This window comes from Lutjanus erythropterus, chromosome 2 (genome assembly GCF_056507025.1).
Source record: "Lutjanus erythropterus isolate fLutEry1 chromosome 2, fLutEry1.hap2, whole genome shotgun sequence".
In the NCBI taxonomy this organism is placed as follows: Eukaryota; Metazoa; Chordata; class Actinopteri; order Lutjaniformes; family Lutjanidae; genus Lutjanus; species Lutjanus erythropterus.
The window spans coordinates 29825851-29846747 of NC_139318.1; the positions used below are offsets into that span (position 1 = coordinate 29825851).

The following is a 20897-nucleotide window of genomic DNA, read 5'->3' on the forward strand; positions in this document are numbered from 1 at the left end:
TAAGTGAAGGATCTATTAAATGTTAGCAGCAATAAATCCTGCAGAAAGTAAGATTATAATGCTCAGTTCTCGTCAACCGCTTTAAACTGGTCATTCTGCAGGATGTAGGTTGTAATTCTCTTGAAATTTAATGAATAATTCTGGGATTTGTTTCTAATATTTCGTCCAAATTATTTACGAGCAAATGTTTGTACCGACCCTGATCTGTAAGCTTAGAAACAATGCAAAGTTAAATGTTGCTACTGTTATCGTAGATTTGTAACTTACTGAATTACAGTTAATCAATAATCCAATAAGAGCAGTTTACGTATTTGGAAACATTGTCAGCAAGATCGTGAGATACAAAACTGCATTGAGCCCCTTTAAAATGACAAAAAGAAGCTTACTGACTGTCTTCAGCCACGTTTTCTTCTCGCTGCTCTCACATGAATAACTGGGGAGGGTTTTCGATGGTTAGCTCTGTTTAGGACGTTTAGCTTTAACGCTGTTTGGAGAGTTTCTGACTAATTAGCTGATACTTCTAGAATTAGACATTCAATTTAAAACGTACTGTTCAGTTTGTTTTTTTCCCTGGTGGGCTTTCCTGCCGCGAAGAAAACCAAAATAAATCCTCCTTCCGGGTGTTCTTCTTCTTCGGCAGATTGCATGTAGTTACTGTTGCATCACCGCCCCCTAGTGTTTTTTATCACGGCATAAACGCATTTCGCTAAGTGCTACTACTGCACTACCAGAAACTATACACTTCTATTTCTTGGTCCTTGCTTTTTTCTCTTACCTTGCTTATTTGTGCTCTTCTTTTGTTTTTGTTTATTTTACTTTTGCTTTTATTTTTATATATACTTTCCTGATTTTCAATATGACTTCTCTATTATTTCCTGTTTATGTTAGGATATTAGGTTGCCGTAATATCATTCCACCACTGATGTTTTATTTTAGTCTCAAACCTTCAAGAGTACCTTTGGTCCCTGTCTTGTTTTGTATATTCTTAAGTTTTATTTTAAAGTTTATTGGGGAAAAAACAAACAAACAAACAAACAAAAAACTACACTACCAGATGCAGAACCACAATTCCAGTGTAAAGTCATGATGTTACACACTCCGATACAATAGGTGGCGGCATGCGCCTTCAACGTTGGTTTGCAGCCCACCATTTAAACTAAAGAAGAAGAAGCGTCACTCTACTGCAGGTTACAGCTCTTCTGCGCATGCGTAACGTCACGTGGTTCATGACGCGGCGGATAGATTCAAACAGCTTTTTTCCAAACACTGAATTCTTCCAGACTGAAACCCGATCATTTGAATGAAGCATCTCTCAAGCTCGCTCGCTGGTAAGTTGATGAAATTACTCCTTTTTTGATATTTTAATACATTAGCTGACCTCTCATCGATGTAGTCAGCAGTCGTATTTTTATGTAGCCGTTTAGTACGTGGTTAATAATACCAAGTTATATTCAATGTCACTTATTTCTATATAGAAAATTATCGTGAGCTAACGTGAGCTTCGTAGATTGACAAGCTAACTTACTATAACCAGATACCAGTTGGCCTTTTTAACTTCAAATTAATTTCAGTTATTGGCGTTTGTTGACATACAGAGCTTATCTTTGGTTATTAGCTTTGTTGTTAACGTGATCAACACTAAGCTGTGACCGTATTAGTAACGTTATACTTGATTATAATTGATGTAGCTCAGATAAATAACATGGGTAGCTTGTATCTAAGTTAGCACCGTTGTTCCTGGTTAACTCAGTCATTTATTACACACACCGTTTGTTAGAGACAGTGACGGTGAAACAACCAGCAGCGTGTATGTGGGCGATAACAGGAAAAGTAAAATGAAACCGCAGATTGCTAATTATCTTATGTGTTTCTGTTGAAGAGCTGATGTGTGAAACCACGAGAGACTGACTGTGATGACCGAGCGAGGATCCAAAAAACAACAAGGTGTGTCAGAAACAGCTTTCTGTGTCCTCCCAAATAATCTATAGTCTGTCTCTTCCCGTCTCATTGCACCTCCAGTGCTGTATCCCCCAAGTCCTACGCCTGATCCCCCCCACTTTGACTCTCCCTGGACTCCTGTGAGGGACAGTTCATTACAAGACTAGGAGAATGAGACATCCTCAATGTATGGAGGTTGTACATACCACTTTATGAGGTACACCTGTACAGCCTAATGTCATTCAAACAGCTCTAAATGAAGTGACCACTGAGTATATCCCTGCAGACTCAGGTCAGAGTTTCCCCTGTATCCTCCCCTGGACTGTCTGTATGAGAGCGTGATCACTCAAGCCACTGGGCCGACCCGCCACCTAAAATACAGACAGTCTTCACAGTGACGAACCCATAAAAATGATTCATTTTGTTATTAGGGAAATGTTATAGAGGAACCTGCTGAAATGTTGCCGGGGATTAACCCCTGATCCTGGATGAAAGGAACACAGCCCATGTCTACAATGTCTAAATCTGTGTGACTGTAGGAAGGAGAAGTTTTTAAGTTTGGTCGATCAATATGTATTTGAACTATGACAGTCTTTGGTTATTTTTGTTCTGTCCTTCAGCACATTGGACAGAAAATGAAACAATGTTTCAGAGTTAAAAGTGGAGACATCCAGCTTTAGTATGAGAGTGTTTATTATCTGGTCATCAAACTAAAAAAAATCTGTAACCAGGTAATAAATGTGACCATTTTAATCAAGTTTATAGGAATAAGTTAACTACTGTAACTTTTGGTGCCCTGTCAGTCTGTCAAATGACTTTAAATACTTTGTGGTTCAGTTGATACATCTGAAAATACCCACAAATTTAAGCTGAGAGGTCGAACTTGAAGTCCATAGTCATGATTTAATTTTATATTCAATGTACTTAGGTACAGAACCAAAATAACAAAACATGCAAATGTCAATATGTCGTTACCTAAACTCTTGCTTCTGTGATCTCAAGCTCCAAAAAATATTATGTACGTATTTAATCTATAACCGTAAATATATATTGCTCTCCAGCAGTGACAGGTTTGACTCCACTCAAGACCTTGTGTCCTCTGTATTCTGACCTTCTACTTAAGTAAAAGTACTAATACCACACTGTGAAATACACTACCAGGGCAAGTTCTGCATTCAGAAATGTACAGGAGTAAGACTGTGTAAGTATTATCAGTAAAATGTACTTAAATATGAAAAATAAAAATCTTGTGAGCAGTAAAATGTTCCCTGCCATTGTTTTATCATGATGTTTTTGTATTAATATGTATGTTTAAGGCAGAGTTTCATTTTAACTACTTTATATACGGTTATCTAGTTAAATCTGGATCATGGTCTAGAATATCATCATATGTTTGTAGCATTTCTGTCATGGGAGAAGCATGTATCTGGTAAAAATCAGGAAAATGTCCCTGTTTCTAGTTTTGTGACGTTCTGCAGGGTGTCCACAAAGTCTCTTTATAATTTAAAAAAATTATTACAAAAGCAATTGATGAGATATGTTAATCAGATTTATTCAGCTTGCAGATTGCAAACACCTCGTCTCCACTCCCCCACCTACAGTGAGAACCTACAGTAGCCGCAAAACTGGGCTACTGTAGAAACATGGTAGTGCAGTGTTGAAGAATCCTTGGAAGAGGACCTGTGCCCTCTGTAGATGTAAACTCTATAACTGTCAATAAATATCCCTAAATCTTACACACTGAACCTTTAAAATAACTTGATTTTTCCTAACAATAATAATTATTATTAATCATTATTACAGTCTGTCTTTGTGAAATCTAGAGTCCAGTTTAACTTATTCTTGGTCCAGTTAGTCCAGGAGGCCATGGGAAGGAATTGGGCTGGTCTGTTTACTGGAACACCTCACTGACCTCGCCTCCCTCACAGTCCTGACAGCTACATTATTGTTATTGGCCTCCATTGTTCCTCTCCCTCTTTCGGCTCAACCAGCTGAAACAATACAACAGCCGCTGAGGTGCTGCAACTCCTCCAAGTCAATGTATGTTTGTGGACAATTTGTAATAATCGGATAGCTGTGCAGATACCGACTCCTGAGATCCATCATGGACCTGAACCTCTGTCCTCAAATGGTCAACTCATTCCTGAGACATCAGAACACTGCAGGGCGGATCTGCTGCGTTAATATCAGTTATTCTTTCCCCCTGGAATCAGCAGCTGTAAAGAGGATGTGTGGTCAGCGTATCAGTTTGGTTTGGCTCTGGCGGAGGAACGCTACCCTGCTGTGAGGTTCAGTAGTTGCTTTCAGCCTGCAGAGGGAGATATTACACAACTTTACAGAACGCCAGGGCTGTCAATCAAACTGCATATGTTATAGAGGAATGGACTGATGTTCTTTACTGTATCACAAATAAAATGCAATAAAGTTACTCAAGATAATCCAAACACCTTGTTGTGAGCAGATTCATGTAGGAACTATTTTCTCTCTGGTAGAAAAAGTAGATCCTGCATGAAACTACTCACAAAAAGTTTGTGGTATATCTGAGTATCCAAGTAATAATTTTTGAAAAGAGACAGTGGTTTTTGAATTGTTCAGATGTATTTTTTGGTGCTTTGAGCATCACAAGCTCATCTCAAGCACGAGTGCCAGTTAGTCCCGTTGTATTATAAAGAAAGCAGATGTCTCTACTGGGGGGACTGTCCCTTTAATGCCCCTAACTGATAACCATAACTTTACAGAATCACTGTAGAATCAGTATTTTTGTAATTTATTTCTAATATTTATATTTGTCACTAGTATTATTGCAGTTCTTTTGTTTTTTTTTTGGTTTTTTTCCACTCTTGGTGCGTCTCCCAGAGGGGTGGGAAACTCATGCTGTTGTTACATTTAATTTATAATATGCAAATGTTTGACTACTCAATAAAACAACTGAATAATAATAAAATCTGTCATGGTGAATCCACTGGAAAATAGACATGGCCCTGTCCTCTCCTAAGACGTCATGACTGTCTTTGGTGGTCTTGGGGAGACGCATTGAGACTCCAGTGCCAGTGTTTGTCTGGTCGCTGGCACGCTGTGCTCGTCCCTGTGGACGTGCTGCTGCTTGAGTAAAACTAGGCAAAAGGGACTCGAGTCTCTCTGAACCACTGTGAGGCCTCACTTTCATTATAATCAGCCACACTAACAAAGTGGAAGATATATGAAGGCTTGTCCCCTCTAGACCGAAGGCCGTCCTCGTTGGAACTTTGGCTTGTGGAAGATGGTGCGTTGCCAGCTTCAGAGAGACAAACTCCCACTGAACTTGTCAGCTCAGATTGCCAGGCTAACCCTCAAATGTTGTCAAGTTCTGGCACATTTTAGCCACGCTTCTCAGATTTTAGCTTTAGGCAGAGTCCAACTGAAGATTCAGTCAAGTACATAGCAGGGTTATTACAGTTAATTAAAACTACATGTGATCAAAATGAACTCAAATAAAAAAAAGACTTTAAAAAACCCTAAAACTAACTAAACACCACTGTGTACTTACAAAACTATAACAAAACAAAATTATACAGGAAAAGTTTAGTCTTTGTCGATGTGTAAAAGACAGAGGAGGCCTTGGTTTTTATTGAGACTGAGATGTCAACATGACTGTGAGTCAACTGTCTTGTATTGTTATATCTATTCTGAATCTCATATATTTTTAACCTGACAAACGCCCCTCATATTATAAATAAAAAAATAAAATTAAGACCGAAACTAATAAAAACTCAACTAAAACAAAACATTTTAAACAATAAAAACTAGACTGAAATGAGCAAACCACTTCTGTAAACTATCTGAAAGTAAACAGAATTGAAAGCGAAAGATAAGATAAGCAGCAATTACAGCAGCTGAAAAACAGTACAGGTAGAAAAAGGGGTAAGTGATAAATACAGAAATATAAGTAGAACAAAAATTCTTTTTTAAAAAATAGAACAATATGAATTTAATAACAAATGATATACACAGGCCATATACACTATAATTACTCCTTTCACTTAAACAGATATATGGACAGATGTATGAGTATATATGGATCATTGTGCAGAATAATTAATAAATTGTGGAGAAACAGAGATTTGGATTGCACCAATGAACTACAAGCAGCAGAAATTCAAAGAAGATGCAACTGCACAGCATGACTTAACAGTGAAAAATATGAATTCACTATAGTGCCCAAAATGATTGCACATAAGAGATGAGGAGGATATTGTATATATAATATGTAGAGAGAGACTGGTATACATATATTAAAAAAATATATAATAAAGGACATGATGAAAGAAAGTATAAAAAAGATACATATGTATAGAGTATATTATAATATTCAAAAACAGTGAAAAAATACAAACAACATAACATTGTAGGGCCACTAATCAGCATAGATCATCTGTGGGAAAGGGTTTGAAGAGCTTCCTAAAAAAAAAAAGACAACCTTGAAGGACTCCTGCAGTGAGACAGAGAGACATCTGTCTGAGTTTGCCGGAAAAATACAGAGATAGTAACAATGTTGGGCAGCATTGGCAAAAAAAACAAAAAAAAAAAAAGCTTTTTGGGAACTTTCTTACTGAGACTTCGATGAGACGGTCGACACCACTCATATTTCTCAGTTAAAGCCATAATATATTTTCTGAATTAAAATGTCCAAAAACACAAGACATGTTATATATTTTGTTGAGTTGTGAACTTACATTTTCCCAAATGTTTTCAACACCGTTCAAACACCCAAAAATATGTAATTCATTCAACGTAACGTTGAGCTTCCTACCAGCTGTTGCAAGATATTTGCTATAACTTCTGAGGAAACATGGACGACGTCAAACATGTCAGAGAATGAGGATTTGGATTGTGTTTGTTTTTGATCTAATCTTCTCAGTTTTCTCTAGTTTCTCTTAATTTGTGCTCCTTTTGGACTTCATTTCAACAAAAAAGTCTCTATCAGGCAAAATGCTTTCACAGTTACATTAGAATTTAAATATATATGTTGTGTATGTACATTTCGTCATGTTATGTAGTACAGCAGTTTGCAGAGGTGGCAAAAGTACACACATTCTTTACTCAAGTAGAAGTACAGATAGTTGTGTAAAAAAAAAAAAAAAGACTGATTGAACCTTTTTACTAAAGAAAAAGTGAAAAAGTGCAGGCTCTGAAATGTACTCAAAATATAAAAGTAAACAACAACCCTCTGAAGGACATTTTTTTTTATCAGCTGTTTCTGTGCAAAGTGAACTGAACTTCACCTTTTCCCCTTTTCTCCTTCTCATCTGTTTTGTCTTGTTATATCTTTTATGCAGGTTTTGTTGTTTTTACATCTTTTTTACCAGGTTAGTTTTTCATCTTGTTTTTTTTTTTTTTTTTGTCACATTATGCCATGTTACATCTTTTTGTCTTGTCTTTTATGTTATTTTTTGTTATGTCTTTTTCATCTTTTTACCTTTTTATTGTCTTGTTTTTTATGTTATTTTTCATCTTGTTTCAACTTCTATATGTTTTTTTGTCTTGTTGCACCTTTCACATTGTTTTTTTTATTTTGTTGTGACTTAACATTTTTTTAGTCTTTAGTCTTACATCTATTTCATCTTGTTACGTCTGTCTTGCTTGATATTCATTGATATATCCACCAAGGAATCATATTTTCTGTGTTATTGACCATTTCCATTTAGGTTGAAATTGCTTTTGATAATGTGAGGGCAGCACACAATGATGTAAAATAAAAAAAATCAATGAGTCAAAAATGTGAGAAAAAAAAATAAGAAAATGTAAAGAGTAAAAAGTACAGATATAAGTTTAAAATGTAGGGAGTAAAAGTAAAAGTTGTCAGAAAATAATATTAAAGTAAAGTACAGATACCTGTAAACTCTACTTAAGTACAGTAAAACATATTTGTACTTACTTACTTTCTACCTCTATAATATGAAGAAATTTTGAGATACTGAAAATAGGAATCTTTTCCTTTACAACAGCAGTGCCCTCATTTATGAGTCATAAGACTGAACAGCTTAAACCAAGTCACATTTCAACATCGTTCTCACTTATCAGTTAACGATATTTAAGGATGGGTGAATCACTTGGAAAAAATCCACCTGACATAGGTATGGTAAAGGTGGTGTGGTGCGAGCCAAAACTGAAGTCACACGATTTCTGAAAAATGTTGGTGGGTGGCCAAACATGGTGACTTTTCAAATCACGAGAGCATTTCCACACTGTACAAATCAGAGTGTTACTGTTACGCCTACTGTCACTTCATGTCAGAGTGCTGGTTATTTCCATGTTGAGCAATATTAATTTAGACATACAGTAAGTAAAATCCAGAGAACTGGCACAATCAAATAAACAAAGTAAACCCGAATCACAGTCACATTAAAATCTTAAGCATGGCATTGATTCTATACTTAGAGGTCTGAATATAGAGTGGCTTGTGTATAAAACTACTGGCACAGAGACAATACAATACTGGAAAGAAAGAGGAAGAAGAAATGAATTAATGACATGTATGGGTGTAACCCCTTTGTAATCACCAACAGTTTGATTAGTAACTGCAGTGTAATTACATATTTTTTTCTCAGTTGCTGAGAAATTACACACAAACACAAATACATTGCATGATCTCTGCCAGGAAATCACAAGTACATTTTTAAGAAAAATAAATACATAAAATTAAATACAAATCATACAAAACCAGTGTGCTTCTACCTCGTCTTCGCACCGTCACTTTTATGGAAGAAATATACTGTATGCCCCCATTTAAGAAGATATTTTTCTGTCTTGTCCTGTATCTTATATGACATTTTTCATGTGGTAACTAAGTAATACAGTCTTGAAAAAGGGACTCTCCAGAAGTCTTCCAGTTCCTGAGAAACATTTGCCATCCAATCATAACAGCAGTCTGGCTCCGATAATTAAGTGATTGTGGAAAAACCGATAAACATTCCAGTCTCCTAATATATAAAGCTTTGCACAGAATACAAACTGCATTTTTACGACAGTAACCGTGAATCATCATCTGGAATTGATGGATTTTGGGACCAGTGAACCCTCACCATCACTACATTTCAAGCAGGCTGTAAAACATTTTAAACCAGGTTTTAACCTGTCTTTTTATATCTCATCTGGATTTCGACTGACTATTGACAGTGTTTCTTCTTCTGGAAGCCACATTAAAGGGACAGTTCACCTCAAAATCAATCAGTCAGATCAATGAAAATCAGTTCTTCTACATTCTACATTCTACATTCTACAGCAGGGAGAAAGGAGCTCCTATGTCAGACTGCTCACAAAAAAGGTCTGTGGATTATTTTGCTGAACCCAGTCTTGATTTCTGAAAAGAGACATTGCTGCTGAGCTTCTAAAATTTATCTTTTTGGCGCCGTGAACACCACAGGCCGAGTGCCCTCTAGTTCCATTATATTGGAGAGAAGGCAGACATCTCTATGGCCGATATCTCCAAAACTCTGCAACTCGCACCAAAATGATAGATATATAACATTACAGGCCAGAGGAAGAATATGGATATTTGATCTTTTTTCTGTCCCTTTAAGTGCCTTAAAACCAAATTCCGGAGGTGTTTTTTATATAAACACCAGATTAAACGCAATTATTTCTCCAGAGCTATATTTGTCTTCCAGTGGCAGGTGTATCACTTCAGAAACAATGCTTGCACAAGGACCCCACACACACACATATCAGGTATCACACACGCACACACACACACACACACATACTGGTGGGAGTAAAATTCCTCTCTGGTACTAAAACAAAAGAGGATAAAAATGTGAAGCTGCTGTTTCTTAAGGAAATCAAACAAAAACAAAACTTCCCTGTGTAAATCACAATCGCTATCTTTGGACTTGGCTCTGTGTGGACGGACAACAGCAAAAATATACTTTCTGAAAATTATTTGGCAGATTAGCTCAGGAATCTTGGCAGGGTTTGGTCAGCAGAGACCGGCTGTAACAAAGTGAGGATATGCTGACTCGACATAAAGAACACATTTAATTACCATCATCATCAACCATCCAAGAGGACCATCCGGGTCAGAGCCAGAAAACCCCCCCACCACCGCCGCCATCTGCCAACTCAAGGGCTTATTTTTAGGGGCCAAACTTCTCCTTCACGCTGCTACGTTCTCACGGCCTGACTAACTTCTTTTTTCCTTTTTACAGCTCACACGTGTTCTGCTTATTCCTGATCAGATCTTATTGTTCCTGCCATTTACGATTGTCTTCAGAACCTGAGAAAAAGATCCCAACTGATATGGAAGGAATGGAAAAGACAAATAATTCATCCTGGCATCCTGTGGCATCCAAAAGTCTTCTTGAATCTTACACCCTCCCATTTCCAAATACTTAAACTCCTACATGTTGTGCGTATGTTTTGGGACTGTTCTCCTGTTTGACAGTTCTGTAACAATGCTGCAATGAAATGATCAAATTTGATATAACAATGACCCTCATTCACCAATATCTTTGTAAGTTTTTCTTACAATTTGGTCTCAAGAAAAGTCCTACGACTAGTCAAACTCAGACTCATCGAGTTGTTATTAACATGCAGAATTGTTTGTATCTGTATTCTTATGGTGATGAAGGCCGTCGTCCTCATAACTGCCAGTTGCTTCTAATTAGCAGAGGCAAACACCCCACCAATGCCATATAAGAGCATGAGAGTGGGGGCACCTGGATAGCTCACCCCTCTCTGCAGAGGCCGTGGGTTTGACTCATGCCTACAGCCCTTTGCTGCGTGTCATTTCCCCACTCTCTCTCTCCCCATTTCCTGTCATATCTTCACCTGTCATGTCAAACCCACCCCACCCCCCACCGAAAAAAAAAATATATGTAAGGGCATGAGACTGCAGGACCATGTGCACTCACAGAAAACAAACATAGCAACGTTGAGAGAGAAGTCAAATATTTACAGTCAAAAATCTAAAGATGGTGGAGCAGTGTCAGTGGTTTCATCTCTGTCTCTGTCTCAGAATCAGAAGTTAAGCTCTTTTTTCAGAATCAATACAATTTTACGGTACATTTGATCTAAAATCTGTAGCTGTAAAACCATACATTTGAACATGAGCGCATAAAACCTAAAAGTGTTCTCTTCTTCAACATATCAGTGTGGTTTAAAGTGTTACTAAAAATGCTGTTTGTATTTTTGCAGTTCAGACCAAGCATTGTATCATGTGACACATACAGATGATCTCTCACTGAGGCAAAACCTGGGACCTTGCAGCCGGTACCTTCCTGCACCAGTACCTCCAGGTGTGCAACCAGGTGCCAACTGCCCCACGTCTGATCTCAGGTGCTGTTCTGGACAAACACACACAGATAGCCTCAACACTGGGAACAATCTTAAAGAAATTAATACACATAAATAAAAATGATAATATGTACAGAAGCCAGTTTGGATTTTTAATATCATGAGATTGTTGTCAGCCATAAAAATAATGGTTTCAAGAAATGTTTGTGAGCAATTATGAAAAACTGTAAGAAGGAATTTCTTCTTAACAGGGGTCAGTGAATGTGTTTGCTGTCTGCTAATACTCCGTGGCAATAACAGACTCAAGTAGGCCACATTTTATGTTCTAAAAGGGGCAATGAGCTGGAATGATTAAGAGGAGGAATGAATCCACTATCAGGGTTGAGAGGCAGTTTTGTAGGAGTTACCAGTTTATAACCAGCATAGAGAAACCAACATTTTTGTTATTTTCTTAAATTAAGAACTGCATCCCTCCCTCAGGCAAACTGCATGACTGGTTTATCATTACTGTCATTGTTATTCTTATTACTGATATTATTATTGTCATAAATGTTATTATTATTATTGCTTCTGTTAAGGTTATCATTTGTCTCACCGATTCCAGCAGGCATTATTTCAAATTACAACCCTCTCCTCTCGTCACTGTTACAGATGAACAAACGGCAGCAATTACAACAAACCATACAAACCATTTTTTCCCCCTGTATTTTATTATTTATTTATTCACTCACTGGCATGCTTTAATGTCCAATGAGGTGTCGGGATAAGGGGGGAAAAAAAGGAAAGAGGATTTAAAAAAAAAAAAAAAAAAAAAAAAAAAAAAAAAATATATATATATATATATATATATATATATATATATATATATATACATATATCCACTCTCCCCACAAGAACAGGCTCCCTCTCATTGGACAAGACAAAGACAAAAATAAATAAATAAATAGCTCTACACAAAAAAAAAATCACTAGTCACCCTGCCAGGAGGTGTCTTTTCACTTCACAAAATAAAAAAGAAAAAACTGTATTTCCTATACAAAGGCAGAGTACAGATATTGTGATGCTCATTTCTGTTCATTTAATGTTCTGTTATATCAAGATCAAAGTACATTAATACATCTAAGAATTCTTAGCTCTAAGAATTATTACCTACAGAAATAAGATACAATCTGGATGTTCTAATAAGATCTTCAAAGGCGTATGTGACTTCTTCCTAATAACTGTTCTACAGTTATAATTTACAAAATACAATTTTTTTGATTGATATATTTTCAGAACAGCACAAATTTCCAGAAAAGGGAGGGAAAAACAATTCAAGCAGTGTGGCTTAAGAATAAACATCATCTCATGCGTAAAAACTGCAAACTGAATTTTACACTGTATATCTCATGGTCATAACAACGTACCCGTCAATAAAATATGTAATGGTGTCACATGATGAAGTATACGTTACTAAGGTGTTCACCAGTTTCTACTGACTAATATCTATTTCACTGATCTTTACATTTGTAGAGCTTAAACTCAGTAGTGGATTTTACTTATTGTAAAATCCTTATGAGGGGAAGCGTCTGCTGTGAATGAGTCAAAAAAAAGAAAGAAAAAACCCATTGCATTCTGGTACAGAAGGATCTGCAACTTGGCACAAAGCCAGACAACATGAAAAGTCTCTGTTAATGAATCTGTGTGTCTCTGTTGAGGTGACCTGATAGTGTGATGTCCTGAGATTGACCCTGATTCTCTTGCTGCATGCTATCCCCTCTCTGTCATGTGTCAGATATACCTGTAAATTGATCTGTCTCTTTAAAAAAAAAGGACAACAGCTGGTGCCCCCATTAAAAAAAAGCAGCATGTCTAAAAACTATGAAAATAAAACCAGCTCCCTTCGCTTGCTGATCAAAATCTGTATCCACAGACTTTGGTCTTCTGACACAGTTCAGCAGAGTTCAGATGTTGCAATCCTTCCAACAGGGTGTGTGTCAGTGTGTTTGGTAAGAGACACCAAGGACAGCTGATGTAATGACTGCAAAACACATTTCCAAGAGTTGGAATGCTTTCAAGACAAGACATTCTCTAAAAATGGACTTCGACGAAACGTGTGACTTGACACTTCAAACAGGAAAGAGACAGATTTCAAATAAAAAGTTAGAAAATATTTTTATTTACACCAAATATATTTTATCCACTCACTGGTTTTAATCCAATCCCTTGGTCTGCTGACACCCTCCCACCCCCCCCCCCCCCCCCCCATCCCCAAAATCTGATTGATCAGACATAATAGACACTTTGCATTTATACAAAATAATTTCATAGTAAAACTCGACGGCTTTTCTTTCCAGAATTTGAAATAACTCTGCTAAAACATCAATTGTGTTTGACAATTTCATCCATACAAAAATAATATACATGAATATATATTATACATGTGTAATAATGTTATTTAAATGGCATTAATTTCACTAAAAACAGCAAAAGATGAAACAAACCAGCAACTCTTAAAGGCACAATATGGTGTATACATACTGTTTTACTGATGAACAAAGAGCTGACATCATCATGGTAATGTGCCTGTAGTTGGCTTTACACTTTCTCACAGTTTTCTCACAGGTGAGTGACACTAAAATATGTTGCAGGCAATAATCTGATTTCTGTCTTTGGATAAAGCTGATTAAAAAGAGATAGCACCTTCGCCCTGATGCAAAAACAGAAAGTGTGTGTGTGTGTGTGTGTGTGTGTGTGTGTCTGTAAGCGGGCATTTATGCATTTGTGCGTGTTCACAGAGGTATTGAAGCACGTACACACCGCTGCTGCCTATGACGGTTGTAACGCAACGTGTACATAAGCTGCACATGAACAACACACACTGTACTGTGGTGTAAAATATTCACAGTGATACATTTCTCCTCCTTATGGCACTTGAAGACAGCTGTGTTGAGTGCTCGCAATTTGCCAATAAGAAAGTCCCCCAGTCTTTCAGTTAGTCATAGCTGCTCGTCCTGATTGTTGCAATAGGTGGTAGTTTTGTATTTAAATTGGCAGCCTACTCATTCACAAAATGTCCAGGCTCAGCAGTGGCTAAATGACTGTGCACCACAAGTTATACTCATGCTGCTGTCTAGACAAGATCGAACACTCAGATTCTGTCTTTCTTTCCTTGATTTCTCTTTTCCTGTTCCTCCACATCTCTTTCTCATTTTCAGTCAGCCTGTCTGTCTACCTCCATTTTTTTTTTCAACACACCAGCAGCACAAAACGGTTCCTTGTCTAATTTCTTGATTTCAATGTTTTCAGATTCTTCTTTTCACTTTTCTGCCCTTCCTTCCTGTTAAACTCTAATACAAGTCCTTTATGATCTCCTGCAGCAGTGGGTGTAAGCACATGTCAACCTCCGTCTTCTTCAGCAGCTGGATGAGGTGGACGTGGTCGGTGACGATCTGACGCAGGTCTGTCATTTTCTGGAGCAGCTTGGCGAACAGTTGCAGAGAGTCTGGGTGGTTTAGTTTCAGCTGCAGCTCCAGAGAGTGAAGCACCGTCTCCTGGAGCTGCTCGATGGGCTTCACATTCAGCAGGCCTGGGCGGTCTGGAAAGGTGAAAGAGACAGAGAGTATAAATCAGTGGCAATCTACAGTGGTATCTGTACTTTACTTGAGTATTACATTTTTCTGAAAATGTTTTACTTTCGTCCCTACACAAATATCTTTCAAAACAAGTGTACTCCAGTTTAATGCATTTGCAGGTAATTGATTATTGAGTATTTTCATTTTGCATCATTGCCAGCTGTCTTCCCAACATCAGCTCCAATTTCACCCTAAATGGATGGGACAATACCACAAAAAATGTGATTTTCTTGGTGGATCCATCAGTGCATATCACACACAGCAGACATGACAAGATGAAGATGATGTTAAAGACAGAACAGGACAAAAGAGACGCAACAAGTCAAAAATGATGTCACAACACAAAACAAGAAGAAAACAAGGTAAAGGACACAACAAGACAAAAGAGACTTAACAAGATGAAAACAATGTAACAAGACGAAAACAAAAACCACATAAAACAAACACACAAAAGAGACGTAATAAGACTTTTTGCTTTTATATTTAAAGTACATTTTCAGGGCCTATACATTTTCACTTTTACTTGAGTAAAGAAGTTGAATCAGCACTTCTAATTTTACTTCTATTTTTTTTCCTCACACAAGTATCTGTACTTCTTTTTGAGAAAAGAATGTGTGTACTTTTACCACCTCTGGGTGAGAGTCCATAAAAAATTAAAATAGAGGTACAGGTTCATTAGAGAAGAAAAATAGGAAGCTGGAAATTGGATTGAAAAGAAAAAAAAAACTACACATTAAGCATCTTTTGGCTTAAAATACCTTAATTCAGCTGTCCTTTATTGTCGGACCTAGCAGTATTATTGCTATTTACAAAAGCCTTCTTATCTACATTTCCAGCTATAATCTCAGTTATTTAAGTTAATTATTGACTTAAATACCTGTTTTGAATCCTCAACAGGTCAAGGCCAGACTTTTATCAAGTAGCCACATGCAAACCAGAGATATTAGACCACAGAGTTTGGGTTTTCATATGGCTGTGCGTGAGAAGGAAACGTTGCATCAGCTATAATATCCCGTGCCTCCAAGCAAACTGATAAATCGGTCAAGGCAGGCCATACATAGCGTGTACTGTGAACCACATTACAACACTTTATATTCTCAGTCAACTACATTGTGTTGGTGCCACATGTCTGAAATACGTCATGATAAAATACCATTAAGAACCCTGACTGCTTATAAGAACTTGTTTAAAGATATATTACATGTAGAGTACAGAGTGCTGCAAGACTAATGTCCAACACTACACGTTTTCACCACCATGATTTTTGAAGTGTGAATGAAATTGCCAGAAGTAAAAAGCTAATACTGAGCTACAAACAAATTACACCAGCCATTCTCAACCATTATTTTTATACCTAGATGTTTTTGAGAATTCACATGAATTAAAAACATCAAATTAAAAGGCATAATTCAATTGACCAGTGACATTTTACTACACCAAACATGACACACCATCAGCAAACATGTTTTGCAGCAGTGACACAAAATGGACTGATTTTTTAGTACGATGAGAAAATACGACCCTGAATACATTAAATGGATTCATAACGGCATAATTATTTTTCCTCCTGTTTTTTTTTATTATTATTTGGGAAGGTGGTCCTTGGAAAGGTTTCAACAATCACAAGGGAGCCTAATGTTACAAAAGGTTGAGAACCCCTGCACTACACCATAGTCACGTGACTTCACGTCACTACCACTGAGTTATTAGTGTTTCCTGTGACGATGTTTAATGTCCACATTAGCCTCATTTATCCTAGTCTCATTTAGCCACTTGTACCACCATGGTATTGATCTCTACCGTATTAGTGTTATTCAAAAGAAATGTTCAAGTTTAAGTTTCATGTCAGTTGGGATGTAATAGTTTGTGAATTTAGAATAGACTAAAGCGTTAATTCAACCAAAAACATCTGTAACGTTGCAACTGATAAAATAATATTATAATTGTAGTAATACAAAATTGTGTAATATAGTATACCGCAATATTTTCTGTGATAGTTATTAAGCTCAAACTGTTCCAACTCTAAACTTCTCCTTGGCTACTATGATCTGACATTAACAATATATTCCAAAAAAACAACAACCCACTCACCCCCACTGAGGATAATGACAGCCAGAAACAGTGCCATGTCGCTGTCGTCCAGCTCCAGCGTGTTGAACTTGACCGAGAACTCAAACTTTGGTTCCATCATTTGACAGAAGGGTTTCCTGAGACTCTTGAGGAACTCTCGTGTCATAAAGATCTGTCCGTAGGAGATGAGGGTCCCGTCTTTGTTCATCAGAGGCGCCATCATGATGATTAATATCTCGATCACCCCATATTTTAGCAAAGTTACCTGGAAAAAAGATAAAGGGTTAAGGTTGAGAACTGATGCTAATTAGTTCTTCAGGATAGCTGGTAAGCATTGGTTATACAGTTGTAAAACTGTAAAACTGTTATACAGTTGTAAAACTGTATAACCAATATGTGATCACTATATGATGGTATATTTATATTTGACTAGTAGTATTCTTGTCTCTCACTTGATCATTGAGATCCAGGTCAATGAATCCCGGAATACTTTTAGCGAACTCTGTCACTTCTCTGACTGCTTCAGCTGAACGTGATTGACAGCTTTGGAAGAAACGCAGCTCCACAGCACTACACTCTGACCCTGGGTGAGCTCCTGTGAGACCTGAAATCAGTTGAAATGTGCACAGAAAAAAACTTAGGTCCCTGGTGAGGCAGTTCATATGCACTAGTCAATAAATGTACAGCCAATTCCACAAGGAAGGTAAAATTATGAGATGACATGTAAGCAATGACATGCAAATAAAAGAATAGAAATATGAAAAATGAAAAAATGATGTGAAAAAAGAAAAAGAGCAATTAGAAGAAAAAATTGCCTCTTTATTAGTGTTTTTGCTAACCTTAAACACATAGTGCTTTTCAACCAAATTTAGCACATATATGCCGTTTTTTTAAGTCTGGCTAAACCCGCTAAAGTTTGCCATTCTGTTTCTTTCTGGTGTGTGTTGAAAGGTGAGAGTCAGTTCATGTGTGTGCACAAGAGCAGAAAGACAGGGGTTTTTGAAAGTGTCATTTGTAGCTTCTAACCGAATCTCTGGTTTGAAATGTAGTGTGTCTCCTCTGATGCTGTTTGTACTTTCAGGTATCTGCTCTAATTTACTGTTTCATGTAGTCTGTCAGCTTTAGAGGAGTCGTGTAAAGTTACTGCTGATTAAAACCCAACATTTTCTGATTTTTTTTATTATAAAAGTTTTAGGATCACATAACAATGGGGGATTTTTATTGTGAAGAATTTATAAGAAATAAAATGTTTATCCACTGTTTTATGAATGTTTGACTAAAGACAAGGATCCATCAGTAAATCCACATCTTCAAGTGGGTGCAAACTCCGCTGTGCTAGGCTGACGCACAAAGTCAAGCCAAGTCAAGTCAAAAAAAATGGAGCAAAAGAGTTGCAGAAGTTAGCAACGGATGCAACAAGCTTTCATTGTTCTCACTAAAAAAGGGGCAAAAAAGGGATGGGAATGAATGCCAGTTGTACCCTTTTCCACTGAAGATGTTACTGATTGTACCCTGGCTGCAGACCTTTAAATTAGTACTCACAAATAAGACTTTTCAGGGAGTGAAAGAGTGAAGATTTCATTTCAGTTTGATTATCAGGTTATATTAAATGACAGAAAAGAAAACCATAAAAAACAGACTTCACATCATGACAAAGAGTATTTTGTACATCTGACCTCCATGTCCAAGTGTCAAGGCAGATGGCTGCTGCTGGTGCTCCTGGTTGGGTATCTGCCTACAATTAATAAACTGCTCTCCTTCCATTAGAGACTTCATGTCATGGATGACAAAAGGCTGGAGGTGGAAAATAAAGAACATGGAAGAATATGGAGTAAGAAAGAGCAGGGAGAAATGGATGGGAGAAATAAAAAGAAAACAAAAAGACAAATGTCAAACGTCAGCTCCTCATAGGTCTTCTGAGGACATGCGAACTATAGGTCTACTCATATGTACTGTGTATGCACTTTGCTCATTCATAAGAGCTGCAAAAGCAAACACAGCACATCTCATATGTCTGATGGACAAAGTAAATAAATCTTAGCTGCAGACTGAGGCAGACAAAAACTCCATCTCTAGGTAAATGAAGCTTAACTGAGTTAAAGTCGTACTCACTGTTAAAACACTGGAAAAGACATGTACTGGCCTGAATGATGAATAGTACCATTCACATACCTAAATCTTCCTTTTCCATAGCAGTGAAATGAATAATGAGACAGGGAACTAAAGCAAGCAATTCTTATAAAATGTTATGAAATTAATAATTATTTCTTATGTGAATAACATTTTGGTATACTATGTGCTGCCTTTGCAGGAATCTATTGGTCTAAAGTCTTTAAAGGTCTACCATCCATAAAGGGCTGCCAGTTTTGAAATAAAATCGTTTAACTTTTGGAGATAAAATAGCACATTCATAAATAGCACATTTATGTTTGGGTTAACATATTTATGCTTGGATCAACACTGCTTGGTTATCTGGCCAAGGCTGCCAAATCTGCTTATTTTGAGTAAAAATTTATCTAGTGTGTCTAGTGTTCATCAAGTGTTGATTGTTAGTTGTCTGGCTGCAGGTCACACATGGACACATAAACAATGCTTTGCAAAAGAAACGTCATAGATATAAACTTACCAAATTAATTTTTTTAAATTTCATTCACCATTTATTCATTAGTCTGTTTGTCAGGGACAGTGCTTGACAGTTTCAGTGTTTCACCTCTTCATTTATATATTGGCATAAGAATGTGTTCTGATTTTACAAAAAAAAAAAAAAATCTGATTGTTGAGAGTAAGAACTGTGAAAGCCTTTGTGTCTGAAGTGACGGTGGAGTTTAATTTGAGTACACATCAACTCATATCAAGGCCCCACATCTTAAAAAATGTAAGCTTTCCACAGTCAATCACTTGACTCCCACTTAGTTTCAGGAGGTTGGCTTAGGTTTAGTAAATAATCCAAGACCTCCTCAAACCAACAGATGATTCAGTGCCATTTGGCTGCTTTTGTTGTGGAATTAACACTTATCTGACTTTACAAAGAGAGAAGCACTAGAAACAGAAAAAAATTCTGCTTGTACAGTTGTTCATCAGTTACAGAGCCAACAACAATAATAATAATGTAACTGACACCCTTATTTTCATTGTTCACTGTACACTATTCAAATAAACACTATAATTAAATGTAAATATCAGTTTACGTTCTTTATACATGTGTTTGGTTGTACCTATCGAAATCTATCAAAACCTAGTGATTTTAGCCATTTCCAATAATTCACTGCCCTACTTAATGATGAATTATTTCATTGGTTCGGTTCACCAGGTTGGGCTCTTCTATAAATAGATAAAAACTATATTGAAAGTTTATATGCTGATGTGCTTGATTTTATATACCCTGAGGGTGATTATAAAATATTCACCACAATTTTCTTTTGTCTGCCACCTTTAATTTAGTTGACATGGATTTCCTGATTAAGTCTCTTTTGAATATTGAGATTTGATATCTCAAAACCTCAAGTACAAAAACACAGAGATAGATATCTCACATTTTCATGGTTTCGGCCAACATATTTTCCTATAGTCGACTTGTATAAATTACCAGATGTCTTAATATATTAGTTTGACATTTTGAGGAGGAATGTTGAAGCCATTACTGTACATTAGAGTGCTGAGAAGCCGTGTTATCCTGTTGCATAGCTTGACCACTGTAATCTGAGATGTTCTCTAACAGCCAAGACATGTAGAAACCAGTCAATCCACTTTTCCTGTTAGAGCAGCAATAAAAGAACTCATTTGAACTAAACTCAGCACGGTAACATGAAGACAAGGCTGGCATAAAAATGTTAACATGTGCAGTGAGTTTAAAGGTTTGAACTGCTTTAGGTTTAAAGGTTATAAACTCCTTTAGTTCATACTTGTATTGTTACGCATCACAAAACTGAAATTTAATCTGCGATATAATGCATGTTTAAGTGAAGATTTTTATTTTTCATAGTTAAACAAAAGACTTTAATGTTA

General features: G+C 36.8%; 1 protein-coding gene across 6 annotated transcripts in view; it reads right to left on the reverse strand.

Moving 5' to 3' along the window:
- Positions 1-14474: 14474 nt before the first annotated feature.
- pparg (peroxisome proliferator-activated receptor gamma) overlaps positions 14475-20897 on the reverse strand; it is a 41874-nt gene continuing 35451 nt past the window's right edge. For all 6 annotated transcript variants that reach the window (XM_084736769.1, XM_084736752.1, XM_084736739.1 and 3 more), the window contains exons 6-9: positions 18569-18686; positions 17345-17496; positions 16914-17157; positions 14475-14785 (exon numbers count right to left, since the gene is read on the reverse strand). In XM_084736769.1, coding sequence (XP_084592895.1) covers positions 14538-14785; positions 16914-17157; positions 17345-17496; positions 18569-18686 — 762 coding nt within the window. In that variant the 3' untranslated portion in view covers positions 14475-14537. The remainder of the gene's footprint in view (positions 14786-16913; positions 17158-17344; positions 17497-18568; positions 18687-20897) is intronic.